Raw genomic sequence first — 20928 nt, 5'->3', positions numbered from 1 at the left:
TTTGAAGACTCAGTTGACCGCGCTTAAAAACCATAGGAGCAATTCAGAGGTACACACAGAAAATATTAACATTTACAGCTAGATTTTTCCAATGAATCTGCCTACAGATTCAGCTGGGTAGCCATAGCAACTAAATGTTTTAGCTTAAACATCTCAAATGCACAGACAACAATTTGAATAATAATGTCATCAGTTAAAGCATTATACTTTTATCAAAGAAATCTGTCAGAAGCAAAATGACATTTAAAATGTTCTTAAAACTCCATAAAGCTGCTAGATCATTTCATATGTACTTCACAGTTTAAAAAATAGGTCACGATTACTTTATTACTTTACATAACCAAAATGTTATTTGCTAAGTGTTTAAAGCATGGTCAGTATTTTTGCCCTTTGAAAAAAGTTCATTGCCAATGCTAAATTGCCATGTGAGCAAACACTCCTTTGTTGGCATTTTTTATTTCAAGAAAGGACAATGAGCTGGTGCAGTAACAATAAAGAAATCAAAGCAAATCCACAGATGATTCCTCTGGACACAACAGAAATCTAAAGAATAGAGTATGCAGGAGAAAACATAAAATGACAAATGGGTGAAAGTGAGGAACACAGGTGTCTAGAAAGATCATTGATATGCAGTATAAATATGTTGAACAGTTACAATAAAATAATTTGTGGATTATTGCTAGCTGGTAATTTGCATGAAGAATTAAGGGATGGCAAATTCATTGATGTATTTTAAATGGAACCTTGCCTATGAACCACGGTTATGAAATAAAAACTTACATTTTCCTCTAAGCCACACAGGAAAGGAGTTAGTTACCAGAAATAAAGCTTTTTTTCAACATGCTTTCCAACTCTCTCAACTTAACTTCTGGAAGAATAGGAAATATATTTGCAGAGAGTCTTGTTGCAGAAAAAGGGCACAGAAGGTAGAGCTCTCTGATATTTGGTCTTGATTTTCTGTAAACTTTTGAGAAGAAGTAAGTGACCGCTGAAGGTGCAAGCAAAAGGTGACCAAAATCAAATGGCTTCCCCCATGAGATACCAGAACTGGATAAAGGCCTCTCTGGAGAAAGCTGAGTGGGAGTAGAACATACTTAAAGAATATTAACCCTGTAAATCTAAAAGTACCCAAAGTGGGAAAAAATTACAAATCTTTCCCCAAAAGGTTCAAGAATTAACTTAATATCAGACAATACCTTAGTGCCTCCCATTTTTTAATTTTGAATTAAAAAGTAGCGAAAGTTTAGTGGATGAAAGAAATCCAGCCATACAACTCACTGAGATCCTGATCCACCTGGCTCTCTACCTTTTCCCAAACTTATCATAGGAAGAACATCTCACACAAGGAACGAATAAATCTGCTCTGTACCCATGAACTTGTGCAAGCTGTGGGATATAGGAAACAGAGGGCCAGGTGAGTTCTGATACGAATTCTGGCAGTATGGCTCAAAGACCTAAAAGCTGCTCTATAGTGACAGAAAACATATGTCTTCAGATCAGAATTATTTTGACCACACCAATCTGGCACCATCTTGCCTTAACTTTCTGGACACCTTCAAAAGAAGCAGAAGTAGACAAAAATGTTCAATGGGCAATTGACTCAGAAATGGGGAATAAAGACCTCAGTGTCAGACAAGGTCTGGAAGAGTAAAGTTCTATTTCTGTTGCTTTCTTATCACAAAAAATGTTGACCATAGATTTGAAATCCTCAGTGCCATTAAAGACAGTCTTTATAATGTCATCCCAGATTTCCCATTTAAAGGAATGTGGCATAGGGAGTATCATAAATAATCTCCACCATCTAAGCCTAGCTTGAATAAAAGTGTTCTCTACTGTGGTAGCATCCTGAGCCTTCAGGTGCCTGAAAATAACTGCAGAGAAGGTACTACACGCACATTCATGGCAAGCCCCAAACAACCGAAAAAGGGAAGTAATATAAATAACAAATCTAATTGTTGTACTAATTTATCATTAGAAGCACTGATATCTGAAGTGTCTGAACAGCAAAGACTTTTGAGAAAAGGAAGTTTTGCTGGTAGTGGTTCTGGTCCACGATGTAAGCCAGGAAAATCTCTTTATGGAAATGGGTGTATTAAAGATCATGAGACATGACATAATCCCCCTTGCTGAAGTGAAGTTATTTGCACCACTAATGTTATCATCCTAAAATCATATTAGTGATTAAAAATCTTTGGCTTCTTAAAGAGATGCCCCTATCCTCCACACCAATTAGGACTAGTCTGTAAAATTTGGACCCTCTGCTCCAAGATGCTCTGTAAATGAAAAAGCTAAATGAACGTCTCTCAATAAAGCCTGGTCTAGCAAGGACTTTTGAAAAGAGGTGGGGAAGAAGGCTTGAGGAATAGGCTAGGAAGAGTGACTGCTGTAATCATGGTGTTCAACACTATGTTATTTAGGACAACATGGATTCAGATCAACTGTAAACAGCCTGGATCAAAAAAAAAAGTTTACAAAAGAAACAGATAGAGAAGGAAGGACTCATGTCTCTTACCATTCCTTGAAAAGTACTGAAATGACTACTGTAAGGAATAAAGAAATGTTTACACAGTTGAGTTTCAAGGATAGTTCATCAAGATATTCAGAAACAGGAGCCAAAGTTTTAATTTGGCATCTGTCAAAATGCTTTTGTGAAGCTTCCTGGTTGTGCCAGTGTGGGCACATAGTCTCTAAGAGATTCAAGTACTTGGGCCAGAGTTGGCTCAGAGACTGTCTCCCTCTGAAGGACAATCTCCAATTGTGGCTTGCAGTTCATTGACCATTCAGAGCTGTATGGCCAAGACAGTCTTCTTCAGAAAGTAAGACATAACATACTATGTTATCCAGCCTCTTGCACCTGGAAAGAAAAAATTAAGTACCAAAAAAGGGCATTTATTTGTCTTAATTTTCCAAAGCATGAAATCCATCTAATATCAGATAGTGGATTTGGAATAGCAGAGGTGATCTGCTACTCTTATTTGAATGCTGGGGAAAAAAAAAAAGTTATTTTTTGCCCCTCTACAACCAAATGTTTAAAGCCCTTGCCAAAAGAAGCAGAGTGAGACTCTCTAAAATGTGCCAGAACCACAGCAACAAAATCAGGAGTGAGTGGAGGGTGAGTAAAAAGGAAAATCCAAACCACCTGCTGATGCTTGGTAGCATCTGTCACTATACAAGAAGTGGGAGCACTTGAAGGCAATGCTTGCCAAAGCACTTGAGCTGGGAGCAATATGGCATAATTTATCAGCCTGGTTGTATCAGCTAGCACAGACCCTATGATGTCAATCAAGTACAGAACAAACTATAGGGAAGCTTTTACAGAGATCTGTAGAGTACCCAATCGTCCTCTGTAGTAATGCTTAAAGGTTTTGTAGAGGTTGGTATAAATGAATATCCCCAAACAAAAAGTACAAGAAGCTCTCCTTCATGGTGCCATTAAGATGTTAAGGAACAAGGGTCATTTGCACTTTTGTCCTTCATGCAGGTAGGCGATGTGGCAGTTTCTTGAGGTGACAACTTTCGGGGGGAAGATGAGGGGTTGTTGTGAAGGCACAAGTTCCTTCTTGACATCAACTGAGCCGACTTAATGGAGAATGACAAGTGGGAGACCTCAAGAGCTGATGCCTTTCCTGTAATTACATGACAGGGACTAAAGACAAAGATTAATCCTACTCCCTAGAGAAGGGTGGATATTGACCAAGATGTAATAATACCATGAGTCAAGGGTGTTTTCAAGGTTACTGAAAAGCTCCTCAGTTTTGTCTTCTGGTCTTCATGAGTAAAACTTCAAGGCTGATTCACTCCTTTTAGAGGGAGATGAATGAACAGTGATTTGCTGCAAGCATGGATACCGCCCAGAAGTACCAGTCATTATTTCCTATAACCTCTATAACAACAGACAATAGACAAAAGGTGTATTAGTAAAGGTAGAAACTCTAGTGAATCTTGAGCCTCAAACTGAGAGAAACAGTGAGTTGGGGAAGACCCTGAAATATCCCAACGGTCATTATGACATCTGGTGACAAGAGCACCAAGAAAAAGCTCAGAAGGTTGTGATCATTTTGTGATCATGCAGACATGCTCGATATTTCCTTCAGCTCTAGCAAATGTTCCCTCCTTACTGTGAGAACAGGCAGCGAAATCAGAAAACATGCATCTCAATTATTGTCTTTAAATAAGAGGAATTAAAGCGTGAGACAGGACTAGATGATCTTTTGAAGTCCCTTCCAATCCCTAACATTCTGTGATTCTGTGATATCTAAGGCTTTTCTCTTTATTGTCCTAGAGTGAAACCTAGAGTGAGACCTGGAATTTTTCTCCCTGCATGATGGTGGAAATTTGGTTTTCTAAGTCTGAGGCTCAGAAGGAGGGTCAAAGATGAATTTTTAATATTTTATTTGGAATAATTTTCTCAATCTGTATTTGAAGTCCAAATATGCAGAGCACTTGGATGGAATAAAAAAAAAATCACTCAGAAAAAAACAGGAATTCTATCCTTTAATTTTAGAAAGCATAAAGCCAATACAATTTTGTTGAAGAACTCCTAGTTGTGGAAGCTATGTTCTCCCATCCCAATCAAAATTTGAGCTTATAACAAAAAAAGATGTCTAAATAACTTGAAAATATTTTTAAAGTTGGAGATAGTCAAACACACTAGAACATGAAGTAGAATCGAAGATCCAGATGAATCTTCAGTAAAGAACGGTTAATCATAAAGAATGTCCATTTCAGACACATGTTGAAATGAATGCTAGGTGAGAGAATGTACTCCACTGCTTATACTCATGCCTGTTAGTCCAACAGGTCGACAGACAAACAAGTTTTTAGTTCAAAAGATTGCATAACTGTACACTCAAAATATGATGCAGAATTCATTAATTCACCTCTAATTTATGCTTTTAAATTTCTTCAAATGTTAATCCCACACTAAATACTTAAATTCTTATTCCCAAAGTCTTTCTTTTCACTTCTATAACAGCTTCTTACATGCACACATACACAGGTGTAGATCACGTATATTATTATCTTATTATGTATTACACAAACATGCATACATAAAAGACCACATTCAGCTTGATGATTATTTCTGGATGAAAAGTTGCCTCTTTTAAGTGCTATCAAAGTTTCCAAAAACTGTATTCTCATACCTTTGCATAAGCAGTGGTTTTGATAAACCACTGTTTGAGGTACTTCTGTTCCACTTTAGCTCCTGAACGCCATGAGCAACCATTGTCATCCACTTGTTCGTTAGCTAGAACAGTCTGATCCACTGGATCCCAATTAACCAAAGCCTAGAAAAAGTTTCAGGAAAAAAAAAATATTTTCAGCAGCTATTTCAAAATCAGAATCTTACTTTTCAGACACCAAAAGAATTACCCAGAAACATTCCCTGGGCCCCTGAGTTTTCTACATTTTGATGACACTCATTTGAACCAGTGGCATGGACTCTATTGAAGGTGTTTTGGATACTCATTTTCTCAGAACTCAAAAACCTGAAGAATGTGGTTGGGAGCATTTGCCTTGATTGATTATGCCAACTGTACAGGCTGACATTTATTATAATATTAAATAGGTACATCTTCCAACTGACTATATGGCAAACTACACAATCCGATGGTTAAAAGCTTGTCCACCACTATGTTCAAAAGGGTTGAGTCGGACTGAGGGGGATGGATAACCAAGGATCTCCAACTTCGGGGGACAGAATCACAAAGAAGTATTACAGTGGTCAACTACATTTCAAGTAAAATACTTGACATTTCTGCATATAGATTGTCAACTGTGTGAATTGCTTTTGGAATCATTTTTCCTTATCAACACAAATACATTAGAGAAGATTTAAAGTGACATAAATGTTGGTGTTCAACTCTACAAACCTTGCTTTTGAGGGGCTAATTGACATACCAGACATAACATACTGGGGAGAAAGTAAAAAAAAAACATAAATAATCAAATTCATCCCCTCTCACCCAGAATTGAACAATTTAGCTCATCAGTTTTCATAAACAATATAAGTCCACAAAAGAATCTAGAGAGTCATTCCAAAAAGAAAAAAAGCAATAGAGTAATCCATTTCATGAGTGTTATTTAGTATTCAAGCCAAATCAAAGTTGAATCAGCCTGATTGAAAGAACAGTAGATCCAGCTCTATAGTGTTCAGGTGGGACAGAGTTAATTTTCTTCCTAGTAGATGGTATAGTACTGCATTTTGGATTCAGTATGAGAAAAACATTGATAATACAGGGATGTTTTGGTTGTTGCTAAGTAATGTTTATACCAAGTCCAGGACTTTTCAGCCTGTCGGGGGTGGGGAGTGAACAAATGCCTGTGTGTGGTGTTTAGCTGGGTTGAACCACAACAACATTAAACATCATTTCAAAAATTGAAATGCATTCTCCGGGTATGGGGAGGACTTAGTATCTCAATCTAAAAACTAATCACTGTCCTCCTGTTACTCACTTTACATTTTATCTATCACTGATCACCTTCTGAAATGCCCCAGTCTCCAAACAACTGATGTTGTTTAGTTTTAAATAGGCTATATATTCTTAGAAATAGTAAATATCACAACCATTTTACAAATCTTACAGCGAGGACAGCAGAAAGGCAGATGCATTGATCTTCTTCCTTAGTAATACTGACACTGGTTTTGTTACCAGTGTGTGGTATGTCTGTGTGCATGGACAAAGTCTGATTACCTACATTGATTTATACCACATTTATTGTATATAATGAATGAAAGTCATTCTTTGATGAAAAACAACTCCCTTTCAAATGAAGCTTGTGTGAATTCAGTGTGACACTGGAACTGAATGTTTTTTGTTTGCCTACATTTTATTTGTTACCTACCAATAACACCACACTGGTTTTTCTAAAAGGCTTCTGAAAATTCACTGGGAAACTAAAAGCAATCAATATATTCAACTATTGCAGATCTATTTTCTAAACTTTCAGAATACACAACTTCTTCAGTAATGATACAACACATTTTGAAGTTGGCTCTGAAGTAATTATCTTTTAAATGTTCTGAAAAAAACCTGCATCACTACAAAGTTAAAATAACAGTTAGAGAGAGATATGTCTGATAATATTAAGAAACAATAAAATTCCAGCTGCATAAAGCAGTATTAGTGTATGCTTGTATTAAATTAGCTATGGCTCAAAGTTGAGAAAAAATACTGTTTCTCTTTTGATGATATTGGACCATATTTATGATTCAAATTTCAGAAGGTAACTAAACTGATCTATGTGAGTATAATTATTTAGCATAACATTCTTTGTTTATTTAGATAAATCTTCCTGTTACAAACAATGAATGCAAACCAGAGCAAATATGCATTTAAGAAATCTGCAGCTGAAAGTTCTTGTCTGTGAATTTTTCGAGTTGCGGTTTGTTCCTCCTTCTTTCACAGACTTTTGACTAATATCCAGAATGTGGATAATAAATTAAATCCTTAGCTCCTACTTGTATCTCACAGAGGTAACTTCTTGACAATGACAGCCTCTGAAACTACGGCCCCAGGAAGCTGCTAAATGTCATCTACACAAAGAGAGCTCAGCACAAAAGTGTATAGACACCACAAGTTAGTTAGATCTCCTCACTACAACAATGTAAATCATATGCCTTTAAGACAGGACCCATCACATCTAACTTCAGGTATCTAAGTGTAAGTATCTATCTCCAGGTTTGGTGTCTATAGTTCCACTACAGTCTACAGATACCTAATAAAAATAATCAAGAGAGTTTAGATAGAAATTAATCTCAATCTAAATAAGACACCCACAACTGGCCAGGTCAATAACCTCTACAGTACATTAACTAGATCAGTATTGCAGGAAGAAGAGAGAGGATTTTGCTACTGTGAATAAAGATGTCCTCTAGGGATGCTGCAGCACCCAGACAGACATCGTTAATTCTCACTAATTTCAGCTCCAGGACATACTGAGTCTGTGTCTCCCTACCAGGGTAATTTCTGGCCAGACACACTCCTGGAACAGAGCATCAACTAGACTAACACTCTACATATATTACTCTTCTCACCACTGTAAGACTATGAATCATCTCCTCATACCCAAAATGAAATTGTAAGACAGGAGACTTCAAGCTGTGCAAAAGTACTGCCCAATATATACTGCAGGTAGGCTGAAGACATGGGATAAATATATGCTTTAATTACACATGACTGTTTGAAGGGACCCCAGGTTATGGGCTATCTCTGCCATCTGTTTCCTGCCAAAAAGTAACCGGTTTATATCCATCAGAGATTACATCCCCTACAGGTTGACAGATGCTGATTTAAGTCCTCAAACTGATCCTTGACTTCTAAGAGAGAAGCAGATGCAATCACTGGCACCCAAACACCTCCAGGATCCCATAGTACTGTGATGCTGCATGCAAAATTTGTTTTGTATATCATTACTGCTTCTAACAAAATAGCAAGCCTTGTGCTTTTCAGATTCACCTGGGATCACTTGTCAAGCAAAATCACAGATAAAAATAAGTTTGTATGGCAAAGCTAAGGGTTCTATTTATTTATTACAAATACAGAAAATAATCACAGGAAAAAAAATCATAACCACTCCCTACCCACCCCCCCTCCACTCCCCAAACCCAGAATATTAGGACATATCAAATATTGAATCTTTTTGCTGGCTGTTGTTTGAGGTCTCTGAATACATCTTGCCTATGGAAACAGAAGCAGCTCAGTAACACCCTGCCATTCCAAATGCCACCTTTCACCATCAAACTCTTCCTCTGGGTTCAGAGAATAATTAGAGTTCATCCCTAATTACATCCTATGGGGTTTCCTGGTTTCTATAAAATACAAATGAAATATCAAAGCATATTTAAGAAATCTTAGTTTCCATTTTAAGCTAGAAACATTCACATCGAGTCCAACAAGGGTTGGACTCGATGATCTCTGAGGTCTTTTCCAACCCAGTCGATTCTGTGATTCTGTGATTCTGTAAATTGCAGCTTTGTTTAGGTGCAGGTGTTCAGGTATTTTGGAACTGCATTGCTCTGGCTATACAGAGAGTTCTTTGGAATGCTCACTTAACATCTTTGTTTTACCTCCTGCTTACGAAGTTAACTGAATCCTTCCCTTTTCAGATAGCCTGATATACATTATTTACAATATATGATAAGGTCTATATTTTCTTAATGTACTCTAATAGAAAAGCAGCTGTGATAGTCTTATAGCATCTAATATTTCTGTAGTATTTTAGAGATCACAAACAGCGTCCAAGAACTGGATGGTTAGGCACATAATCTTCAACTATCTTATGCTATGTTATGTTATGTTACACAGTTAAGTGATCTTGTTGCTGAAGAGACTCCTCATGATCACATTATCTTACATGTTTTCATGAGAGGAAAGTTAAGAGCAAGAAAATTCTATATTAAAGCTATGAAGTAAACTAATAGCAGCTATATTCTGATCCTGCACTTCAATGAAAATCACTGACAATAAGCCTTTCTGATTTGACTTGCTACAATATCCATTCATGTTAGTTAGTTACATATAAAATTTAACTATATATAAAATTCAGTTATAGAAAAAGTTCATTACATTTTGCAGTGATTTAAGACCAATAGAGCACAATAAATACCCATCCACTTAATGAATGTGAATGGATGATCCAGAAATGTGCCACTGACATAATGAGTGACTTGAGTTAGTGCACTTGCAGAGTATTAAAGGTCAAAGTTTGTACCTACCTCTTTTTGATACACTAGCCCAGCTTCAAAAAGCTTAAGAAAGAGATATTGGGTCCATTTGTAGTACTCTGGTAAGCAAGTCATTATTTCCTGCAGAAATGAAAGAAAATAAGAATTCCTAAAGCTATTCTTAGTATTTTCTTATGGTGTCTTAACTTAAAACAATTAACTCAGGCATGTATAATATATGCCACAGAGAAAACATAAATGTAATTTTTGGTAATGTTTAGAATGAGGGATATTCACCAATACATGAAAACAGAGAACATGGGCTTTGTGTGGGTTTGATGTGCAAAGAAAAGCTTTCCTGTTAACATGGAATATAAAAGCCCTGTAAAATCAATACTGATAGACATAAGAACAGAAGATGAATGGAAATGACCCAGGGAAAGAGCCAAATTAGAAGAAAGCAGAACTCTATCAAAGAAGTCATCTTGGCCAGGTTGCCTTTTCCTCTGTTGCTCAGCAATGAAAAGCAGGAGCAGAGGCTGTCGAGTGTTGCAAGGCAGCAGGGAGCTGGCTGCTGAGAAGCAGGCAGACCAGAGGAGCCTACAGCTGAAGCAGAGATGGACAGACAGCAGAACACCACTGAGCAACCGAAGCTGTTGGCAGATAGAGCGTGGGGGGTAGACAGTAAGGAATATGGGGTAAAGACCCTAAACTTCATGAGGAAAGACCTGCAAAGGATATAATGCAATCAAAGGTCAAATAAGCAACTGTTTCAAAAGGCAGGTCAGCTCAAGGTAGGAGAATGCTCTGGGTTAACGTGTGGAGAAAAAGAGTTGTGAAAGAAGTCACAAATGGGGGACTGTTGAGAAGGAAATACATACAGATAAAAATAAACAACATAAGAACAAGGTATGGGAGTTAGGAGAACAGCAGATAACAATATAGTGGATCATTTTTTTGAAACTTGCAAACATTTTAAAAGTTTTTAGTGGACTCTAATAATTAAAAACAACTTATCACCTGCTTACAAAGTTCCATATTTTACATGTTTGTTCTTAAAAAAAAAATAATCTGCATTTCAAATAAACATTTCAATATGTAGAGGACTACAGGATTACATGATTACTCAATTTTCTCTACGTGAACATTGTGTTTTACAGGCACAATAAATACACATACACTTTCAGTCACATATTATAAAGTCTGGCCAAAGTGAAAACTGTGTAATTCAGTATTAAAGCTCTAATTACAATATAAATATGTAACAATAAACAGATTCCATTTCCCTCCTCAGCTGCTTTCCTGTTTAACTTGCACATTTCTACAAACTTTGTCTGACCACATCTGAACTTATTGAAGTGGAAGATGACTCCGACATGAACTTCAAATCAACAAGAACTTTTCATGATTATACAGTTACAGGGCTGACAGCAAACCCCTGAAAAAATTTGTTCCTTTTGCAAATAGTTACCAGCTACCTGAAATACATCAAAACGTGAAATGTCTTTCACCCAGGCTTTCCTATCATCTAGGCTTTCCACTACACACGACATCAGCAATACCATCTGCTACTCCAATGACATCTGAAAGACTCTAGCATAAAAATCTTATTCTTTTTCTACAACTTTATATTCCAGTGCTGAAACATTGCTTTGAACAATTAATATGACCTTTGAATAGATACGTCTCAGAAGTGCGTATAAGAGGCTTTCAAGACCAGAAGGAGACATTTAATGGCAAGTTTTCAGCACAGCATGTGAAGTCTTAGTAATGCAAAACAGTTGCTTGATTAAATTCCTGTGCACTGCATGGAAAAAAAAACACTTAATAAAAAGTCTGATTTTCATCTTTCCAACTAAACACTATCGATTTATTTTTTTTTTTAATTATTTTTTCTCTCTTTCTTTCTTTCCTTGTCCCTTCTTCTCCACAATGTGGAGTTCTGCCAGTGTGATGCCACTACAGGCAACAGAGCTTCATCACTGTAATATGACAGACACAAAAGAAGAGAGACAATCCCTTTTGGTCTAATATAAGATTATGTGATCAACAGGCAAACAGGTTAAGGCAAATGGAATGAGTTGTCAAATAAAAATACTAAAATGGACTGAGATTTGTCCTACTGGTCCCAAACAGCAGATATGTGTCAACTGAAACAAAAAGAGATGACATTTCTCAGTCTAAACTAAAGTTTCTATTAGGCTGCTATCATGCTTAAATTAAGGTGAATGTTAATGTTTCTATTTATACTTCATGAGCATGGCATAGATTCGCAGTGCATTAACAAAACCGACTTAATTCAGAAATACAGAAAAGGGTTTATAAAAGGGCTTGCGAAAGAGCACAACAGAGCCCCTTCCACCCTGTCAAAAAGAATAACTTTTCTGCTTCTCATTTGTGAGCTGAGCACTAGCATATCAGTGCATATACAGAACCACACATCATAAAGCAGTTCGGCGAAAATATATAAACAGGATATTGGCATATTTTCTCCAAAGATAAAATGTATGCTAAAAATGAGAACTCTTTTTACAAATATGAAATACTCTGCTCAGCTGTCCACTGCATGTGCTTTTCAGTGCTCTGTGAAGGATTCAGTGATAACCCATCACCCCAGCATTCCAGAAGGTAATATGAAATGAGAGGAACAGCATCTCTCTCTCCCCCAACCCCCCCAAGCATTTTCCCTTTTCTTTTGTCAGCTTGCTAGTTAAAACTGTCACCGTAATGCATCCTCATCATCAGTTACTGTTACTGCTCCTTATTCCTACAGGAATGACATTCATTAAAACAATTAAAACAAATGACCTTTAAAAGTGGTCTGCTTTTAAAAATAAGCAGATATAGCCAAGGTATATGAAAGATGCCTATTCTTACCAAAAGCTATCCTGCTTAATCCCTTTATCACAGCACAGCAATCTGTTCCTTACAAATAGCATGATGGAGGGGTTAGTATCTTAGTTATTTCTGCAAAGAAATTCTCAGTTACAGACTAAATAGTGGCATTACAGTTTAGATAAGAGAGCAGTGCTACTTGGGAAGCAACTGGTCCACCTTAAGGTTAAAGTGCTGTTCATTATTAAAAAATCTGATTAAAAAAATTCCAGTTAGCAAAAACATGGAAAAACCAACTGTAAAGAATCCTGGATAAACAAAACAAAACAAACAAAAAACCACAAACAAACAAACTGGATGGAAGATTTTAGTCATTAATAAAGGAAAAACTAATTTTCAAATGCCTTGTTTTATAATTCATCATTTGTTATAAATCTGTTCCATTCTTACAACTTTCTATTATGTAGCTCTGAAGCTAAAACTGTTTTCTGTGTGTTGTTGGTGGCATTTTTTCAAGCATTTTTTCAAGCTACTTTCATGGTTGGTTTTGTTTGTTTGTTTTTAATAAAAGTAACATTTACAGGCTGCATGAAAGTGTTCATTCGTTGTAAGATCCAAGAGGCTTTGTGAATAACATTTAACTACACTAGAGAGAAGTAATTTCCTAGTTTATTACTAATAATTTTATTTCTAGCACAGTCTTACGCTAGCCTGAAGACTGCCATGTTGCACTTGATACTTATTAAAAAGGCAATAAGGAGAAAAAGTCTGAACGTGTTTTTTCCAAATCTACTTGGGAAGATTAAAAAGTCTTATATCTATTATTTGCCTATTTTGGTATTAAAGGGCATGTATCACCTCATCTGGAAGTATAATTATTTGATTTTGAGAGGGTTAGAGCTAGCCCAAGCTACATTTCTAAATTCATTGGAATATTTGTATTTCAAAGGCCCTTAGTTTCATGCTTTATTAGCTGCAAATACAAACGTCATGCAGTGCCTACATTTTGGAGCTTGAATGTCTTTCCTGGAAGAAAGTAGCCTTGTATCAACAATTTCCTTTTTATTTAATTACAAGTAGGGTGCCTGATTATCAGTGATACGTGGATAAAAGAGAATTTAATAGGTAATGCTTTAGCCACTGCTACAGCTTCATGCATGCTCTGGCAGTGCACAAGAACGACAACTTCCACAGTAAACAGAAAAATATCTGCACAAAGAAAATCTAGCAAATATTTCACTTTTTTAATGTAGAGAGCAGAAGGGGAACATTACTCTCAGGCAAAAAAATTTGTTACTTGGCATGCATGAACTGAAAAGGCTAAAAAATGTTGGCAGTATGAGCCACCTCCTACAAGAAAGTTACAGATTGATATCATAATACAGTGGTGAACTGATGGCTTGCTGGGAACATGCATTCAGTCTGATGGCACTCTTGAGCAAAAGAAAAGAAAAATATTATACAGTCTCCATCCCTTGTTGCTGATTATATGAATATTTGAAAATTAGATTGCCTAATTCCCCTGAAAATAATGTTTAAGTAAGTGGTAGGCAGTTTGCTATGCTGTCTGGAATGGTATTTTGGAGAAATTTGATCACTAGGAATGCCTAAATTGTTATTATCTTAAAATCAAAACATAACTAAAATGGGTTTTATTTTCTAGGTGTTTTTCATGTATTTCAGAGGCATTTCTTACATCCTCAAACTGCAGCTTTTCAACCCTGGATCTAACAAACATAAATGTTCAGAATATAAATGTTCTCTCATTCATTATTTTTTAAAAATCTCTCTCCCAAATCACACCATTTTCAAAGCGATTTAAAAACATAACATTTAGTACTTGAGGCACTTAAAATACCTACATGTTTCAGGGAAAAAATATCAGATCACTATTAATATTCAAAACTACTCTAAAGCAAAGTACTTACAGAGCTATTTTATGTATTTAATTTCATTTTTAGTTTGCTTACATTTTCTGTTTAGGAGAATAATTTTCAAGTGTCTTTGTAAACTCGCTTTCTGAAATAACCTAATTAGCTTTTAATAATGCCTTATCTGTGGTACCTTACTGGTTAAGTAATTTCACTGACTGCTACAACACAAAAACACTGTTGCATTTTGATTTGTAAGACAAAGAGAAGAATGAAAAAAACCCAGATGAATAAAAGGAAACTTCTAGTATTTCAGGTGCACTGGGATTTGTTCATAATAATTTTAGCAAGCAATGAAACTACAACTAGTCTTCATATTCCTGGACAGGACTTTTTTGAACACCAGACATGACTTTATAAGCAGTTAGCTTCTTCAGCATAGCTACATGAACAAGGTGTTCAAATGTACTTTTTATTGATTTCACACTTTTTTTTTTCCTTAACATTTGTAAAATGGTAAAATTTACTTAAGTTTCCTTCATATCATCTCGGCATATATTCTAAGCTGGCCACAGAGGACAGAGACAGTTAACATAAAAGATTTGCACTTTAAAAAGGCAATTCACTGCACACTAAAATAGGGATCTCAGGTACAGGAATGGGTTGCTTCCAGTACATATTTGCTAGGTATTATGCTCTAGCACAATGAAGCAGCGCATTTAAGAAACACCAATGAAATGAAATTAAAACCAAACTCCTGTTTTGTACAATAGTCTTGGTTAATTAGACTAGCCCATGTAGAAAGTGTATTTCTTGCATTTTACATAGGCCTCATACTAGTGGGTTTGTTTGCATTGCCACAGTATTTCGCAAGCCACTGATTTAGTGCCACACAAGTACAGAATAATTAAAAAAAATATATTGCTGATCCGAAAGAGCTCACTTTTAAGACAAGTACCCGCACAGTGCGGTGCATCACTGTGCAAAGATGCCTGAGCCAGCCCAGCAGTGACGCAACTGAGGCGTGAGATGCTCTGCCCAAGACTCTTCAGCCTCACAGAGGAGCAGCCTCTACCAGACTGGAAAATACACCTGCCACAGCTCAACAATGCTGCTTCCAAAGGGGGTTCTTTCACAGCTAGCTCAAGGATCCATGCATTTGGAGATCATGTAATACAGATATCCGTCAGGCGTCATACAATTTTTTGCAATGAATAAACATACCTATTTCTAATGGTGACCATTCAGGTCACTCTTACTCCAGTTAATAAGGCAAGCTTTCTAGGTAAAACAAAACTAATAAGCTAAGAAGTGAAAATTCCAAAATTCACTGTGTTTAAAGGAACACTTTTAAGTTGTTTTAAAAATCTTTACTTTCAAAACCAGAAACTCAGTGCCCCTAGAGCATTCTAAATTATTTTAATTAAGCAGATGTTCAAATTAACTTAGTTGTACAGCATCAAAGTCCTTTCCACAAGTATTCATTAACCAAAACATGGTTTACTAGAAAAGTAAAGGTAAGCCTCAAGTAACAGGCACAGAGATGAGGAATTACTTTCCCCTGCACATTTATACTTCCTGCCATAGTTTTCAGTACTGCCAGTTCTCCATCCCTTCTTCAGAATGGAAGGGTTAAACAAAAGACCATATAGAGAAGTAAATTTTCTCAATTTTCTTGAAAGGTCCTCTGCAACATTTAATTCTGGTGTGTTCCATAATGCAATCTAGTCATATGATTTCACTGTTTTGAAGTACTGCTGTGGGTTACACACGCAGAAAATCTCTGAGATACTAACAGTTTTCAATATAAGAAAATAATTGTCAAAAATGTGTACAGTAAACCTTCCACAACAAACTTTTTATTTTCAGAGCAACTTTTTGGCTACCAAGAAAGCAAAAATCTTTCTAAAAAGGCTTATGCTGAAAATCTTGGCATATATATGACACAACAAAATATGATTTTTAGATATAAGACATACAAATAAACAACTTCACCTTCAAGATTAAAGAAAACAGGTGGTAGGTCTCAGACTGCCAGAAAACGAATCCTTTTCCTTTTCAGATCAACAATACTGCTATAAAAATCCAAGATTAGCATCTCCATCACTCTATTCAGCTTCATATTAAGGTGATAAGCAACTGTTATTGCCGAGAATATAAAGGTAGTGACTGACTTTGATTCACTGGTAAATGCAATAGCCTTACAGTTGCTTCAAAAATTAATTCCTTTTTTATCTTGAAAATGACATTAGCTTATGTCTGATTATGTTGGTAAGGTTTTTAAGGTGAACATGTGATTCTCAGGCATTAGTGTTTCAGACAAAATTTCTGTTTTCCAAAACAATCATGATATTAACACATACGAAAATGCGGGCTTATGCTTCAAATTTAGAATAACATAACCAAGCCATTCTTTCAAGTTACTAGCTTTAAACCCTTGAGTATATCATAAAAATGTACACATTGAAAAAAACACTCCTCAAAACACATATACCTTAATAAAAAGGCATGCTGCTTCATAAATATCTATTTGGATGACTGCCTAACTTCTAAGACAGAAAATTGCTACTTTGAAAGAGCCAAAAAGGCAGAGGAAAAAACTGAATGCAAAATGGAAATTACTTTAAAGAAATATTCTCCTAAACCTTAAGATTATCAGATCATGATAGTATCTCAAAAATAAGAGAATTTTGATAAGAAGCTTGAGAGAAGCTCAATTTTCCACTTTTTTTCAAGCGTTTACAGGTTAACAACTGAAACTGGTTGCTTTCAAAGACTTCTATATATTTTGTAATAAAATGGTGAAATTCCATGTTTTTCTATGTTCTATAACACAATAAAGCAGCATCCCTTAAAAAAGAAAATCTTACCCTTTCCCACGTAAAAGACAGACCTAGTGCATCAAACTGTTCCCTCATGTGTTGAATATTACTGAAAAAAAAAAAATTAAAAACTATTTATATCATGTGATCATATTTAAAATCAGGTGCTTATAAAGTAGTGAGAAATCATAAGCAGAAGTTAAACTCTAAACACTATTATCTCACTAACTCAAGGAACTGTCATAAATATAATAATTTTAAAAGTCCCTAGTGCATTCTGGTTCCGTTTCAATGGCTGTGTGTACAAGACAATGATTTTTCTTCTCTTGATTTGGACATAACTGAAAGGCAAATATGGCACTGCATTTTGAGAGAAACATTTCTGGAGTATCACTTCTCATTATTTTTAATTATCTTAATTGCAGTTGAGTAAAAGGGCACTCTCAAATCTTCACAATACACTAGGATTCACTTCCACAATCAGTTTAATCCTGCTCTATCCAGGTAATGACATCCTGGCTGTATTTTGCTTTGGTTCTAGTGATTGTGTGGCTATAGGATGAGTTGAGTCAGCTCAGCCATCCAACTGAAGACACGCCCTATAAAAACTTCTCCAAAAATCCCCTACCAGTTTTCTTGCTTCCCTCTGATCAACAGGCTGATTACACCAATATTGTGGTTGCAAAAGCAGCTGAACCAACACAAAGGAGGTGGTGGGAGACATATATATTGAGAGGTGACAAGGAACCCCTAAACTTCTGGTGGCAGCACAGCCATAGATAAACTTAAGTCAACTGTCAAACTGTAGGACTAGACCTTGCCCCAGATGGGTTATATTCCAAATGTAAAATAAGACAGATCAGGATATACAGCAAAGCTTTAGTTTGAAAATGTACTAAATACCGTTTACAAAAATACTCACAACTACATAATATTAACTAGTAACCCAGGGTGGATTCATTCACATACCTTAACATTGCTTGGAATTTCTTATGGACTTTAAACTTCCTACTAAAATGCATTATGTCAGATAAAGTATTATCTATCCTCCCACAGTGGTTAATTTGACAGCCATGAAACCAAGCATTTAATTCTGATCCAGAACAAGCTTGCACTGCTGAATAACTGTGTAATGCAAGTATTACAGAACCACACAGACTCACAGAATGTTAGGGATTGGAAGGGACCTTGAAAGATCATCTAGTCCAATCCCCCCGCCGGAGCAGGAACACCTAGATGAGGTTACACAGGAAGGCATCCAGGTGGGTTTTGAGTATCTCCAGAGTAGGAGACTCCACAACCTCCCTGGGCAGCCTGTTCCAGTGTTCTGTTACCCTCACTGTGAAGAAGCTTCTTCTCATATTTAAGTGGAACCTCCAGTGTTCCAGTTCGTACCCACTGCCCCTTGTCTTATCATTGGTTGTTACTGAAAAGAGCCTGGCTCCATCCTCATGACACTCACCCTTTACATATTTATAAACATTAATGAGGTCACCCCTCGGTCTTCTCCAAGCTAAAGAGACCCAGCTCTCTCAGCCTTTCCTCATAAGGGAGATGCTCCACTCCCTCAATCATCTTTGTTGCCCTGCGCTGGACTCTCTCCAGCAGTTCTCTGTCCTTCTTGAACTGAGGGGCCCAGAACTGGACACAATATTCCAGATGTGGTCTCACCAGGGCAGAGTAGAGGGGAAGGAGAACCTCTCTGGACCTACTAGCCACCCCCTTCTAATACATCCCAGGATGCCATTGGCCTTCCTGGTCACAAGGGCACAGTGCTGGCTCATGGTCATCCTGCTGTCCACCAGGACCCCCAGGTCCCTTTCCCCTACATTGCTCTCCAGCAGGTTGTTCCCCAACTTATACTGGAACCTGGGGTTGCTCCTGCCCAGATGCAAGACTCTACACTTGCCCTTGTTATAGTTCATTAAATTTTTCCCCGCCCAACTCTCCAGCCTGTCCAGGTCTCGCTGGATGGCAGCACAGCCTTCTGGCATGTCAGCCACTCCTCCCAGCTTGGTGTCATCAGCAAACTTGCTGACAGTGCACTCTATTCCCTCATCCAAGTCACTGATGAATATATTGAATAGTACTGGTCCCAATATCGACCCCTGAGGCACTCCACTAGATACAGGCCTCCAGCTAGACTCCGCCTCATTGACCACAACTCTCTGGCTTCTTCAGCCAGTTCGCAGTCCACCTCACTACCTGATCATCCAGACCATGCTTTCTCAGTTTAGCTGCAAGGATGCTGTGGGAGACTGTGTCATATGCTTTACTGAAATCAAGATAGACCACATCCACTGCTTTACCATCATCTGTCCACCTGGTAAGCATCCTGTAGTAACAGCTGCAGAGCCCCAGATATACTAGAAAAGGCCTGTAAGCAGGGCCACATCAGTATGGGTAAACCAGGAAATTAATCTCAATTCTCTTAGGGACTAACAGCTTCCACTGGGAGAAGCCATGCTTGCAGTAATACTGCTTTTATTAGTCCCACTCACCATGAACTGTACCAATAAAAAAATTTCAAATTTGAGTGTATTTTTATAAAGCTTCTTCCACGATACTAATTCCTACTAACAAACACTTCTGTGTGTTTTGTATAAGTAATACTGTCTTCAGTTCATTTTATGGGGTTTTTTTTTCCTAACTTTGAGGATGTAAGATGTAATAGTCAATTGGAGCTCATTCTACATCACCTATTCAGAAAATTATGATGTCCTGAAAATTGGTTGTTCACTCCTGAACCAACTAAGTTGAAATGCTTACAGTGTGCCTGCTTTTACATGGGTGGCTGACTGTGCTCCAGGGATGACTAAAACACATCAGGTTGCTATCACACCACCACAGCTTCATGTTCAGTTCAGTCATCCGTGCTGCAGGCATGAGAAGCATTCAGGACAGGGACAGTGAAGAAAACAGGAGACGGCAATTACATCAGTGGTCAGAATTTAAACTGCTGGTATGATAAACCATCTGCTTTCCTTAGCACGATCCAAAAATTTGGGTAGGTAAATAATTTTCCTATTTGGCTGTCATTATAATAAATCTCAATGATGACGTGCTAACTTGTCTGTTTGTCGTTATGATATTATTATTTAACTCTAAAAACTAGATGATCACTCTTTTCAAGACTAACAAAATTTTCAAAGCAAAATTTTCTTCCAGTGTAAAATATCTCGTAATTACCAGATGAACTGCTTTCAGTGTATGCAATAACATGCACCTTTTTACAAGAGAAAAACAGGAGAGCACAGACAGAAGCAGAAGAGAATCAGGTCAGGCTGTGCCCTGCTACATGCTTTTTGATATGGTCCAGACAAACAGCTTAGATGAGACGGGCTGAGCCGATACAGCCCTTTGCTATGGCACAGTCTCTCTGCCCCACGTGCTCACTGCTTTTCTGTTGAGACAATTCAACTCAGCCAGCTGGCAGAACTGCTTTCTTCTAAGTTAGCACGCTGGGTCAGTGCAACAGGATGTTCTACCAGTGTCAATGCTAGTATAGTAGGTGAGGAGGGACCACATAGTAAAGAGGAGGGGGAAATACTGACCCTTTTGTAGTCAAAAGTACTTAATGTCAGCCTCATCTCAAAACTACAACCTTCACTTCTTTGTCCTCATTTATCATGTAGGTAAGGATCACAGTAACCCTCTATGTGATGAAGATAACCTCTATGTGGTGAAGATCAAGATAACAGAGTTAAAACTGAGGCAGTCACATAAAACAGAT

General features: G+C 37.1%; 1 protein-coding gene across 2 annotated transcripts in view; it reads right to left on the bottom strand.

Moving 5' to 3' along the window:
- The window catches only part of LARS2 (leucyl-tRNA synthetase 2, mitochondrial), an 84973-nt gene that overhangs the window by 48800 nt on the left and 15245 nt on the right, over positions 1-20928 (bottom strand). Inside the window, exons 5-7 of one of the 2 annotated variants that reach the window (XM_080339801.1) lie at positions 17244-17304; positions 9719-9808; positions 5145-5288 (exon numbers count right to left, since the gene is read on the bottom strand). In XM_080339801.1, coding sequence (XP_080195927.1) covers positions 5145-5288; positions 9719-9808; positions 17244-17304 — 295 coding nt within the window. The remainder of the gene's footprint in view (positions 1-5144; positions 5289-9718; positions 9809-17243; positions 17305-20928) is intronic. The other variant, XM_080339802.1, reaches the window with a different exon arrangement.

This window comes from Nesoenas mayeri (genome assembly GCF_963082525.1).
Source record: "Nesoenas mayeri genome assembly, chromosome: 2".
NCBI classification, from domain to species: domain Eukaryota; kingdom Metazoa; phylum Chordata; class Aves; order Columbiformes; family Columbidae; genus Nesoenas; species Nesoenas mayeri.
The sequence above is the reverse complement of the archived record's forward strand: the minus strand, read 5'-3'. Positions and strand labels throughout refer to the sequence as shown.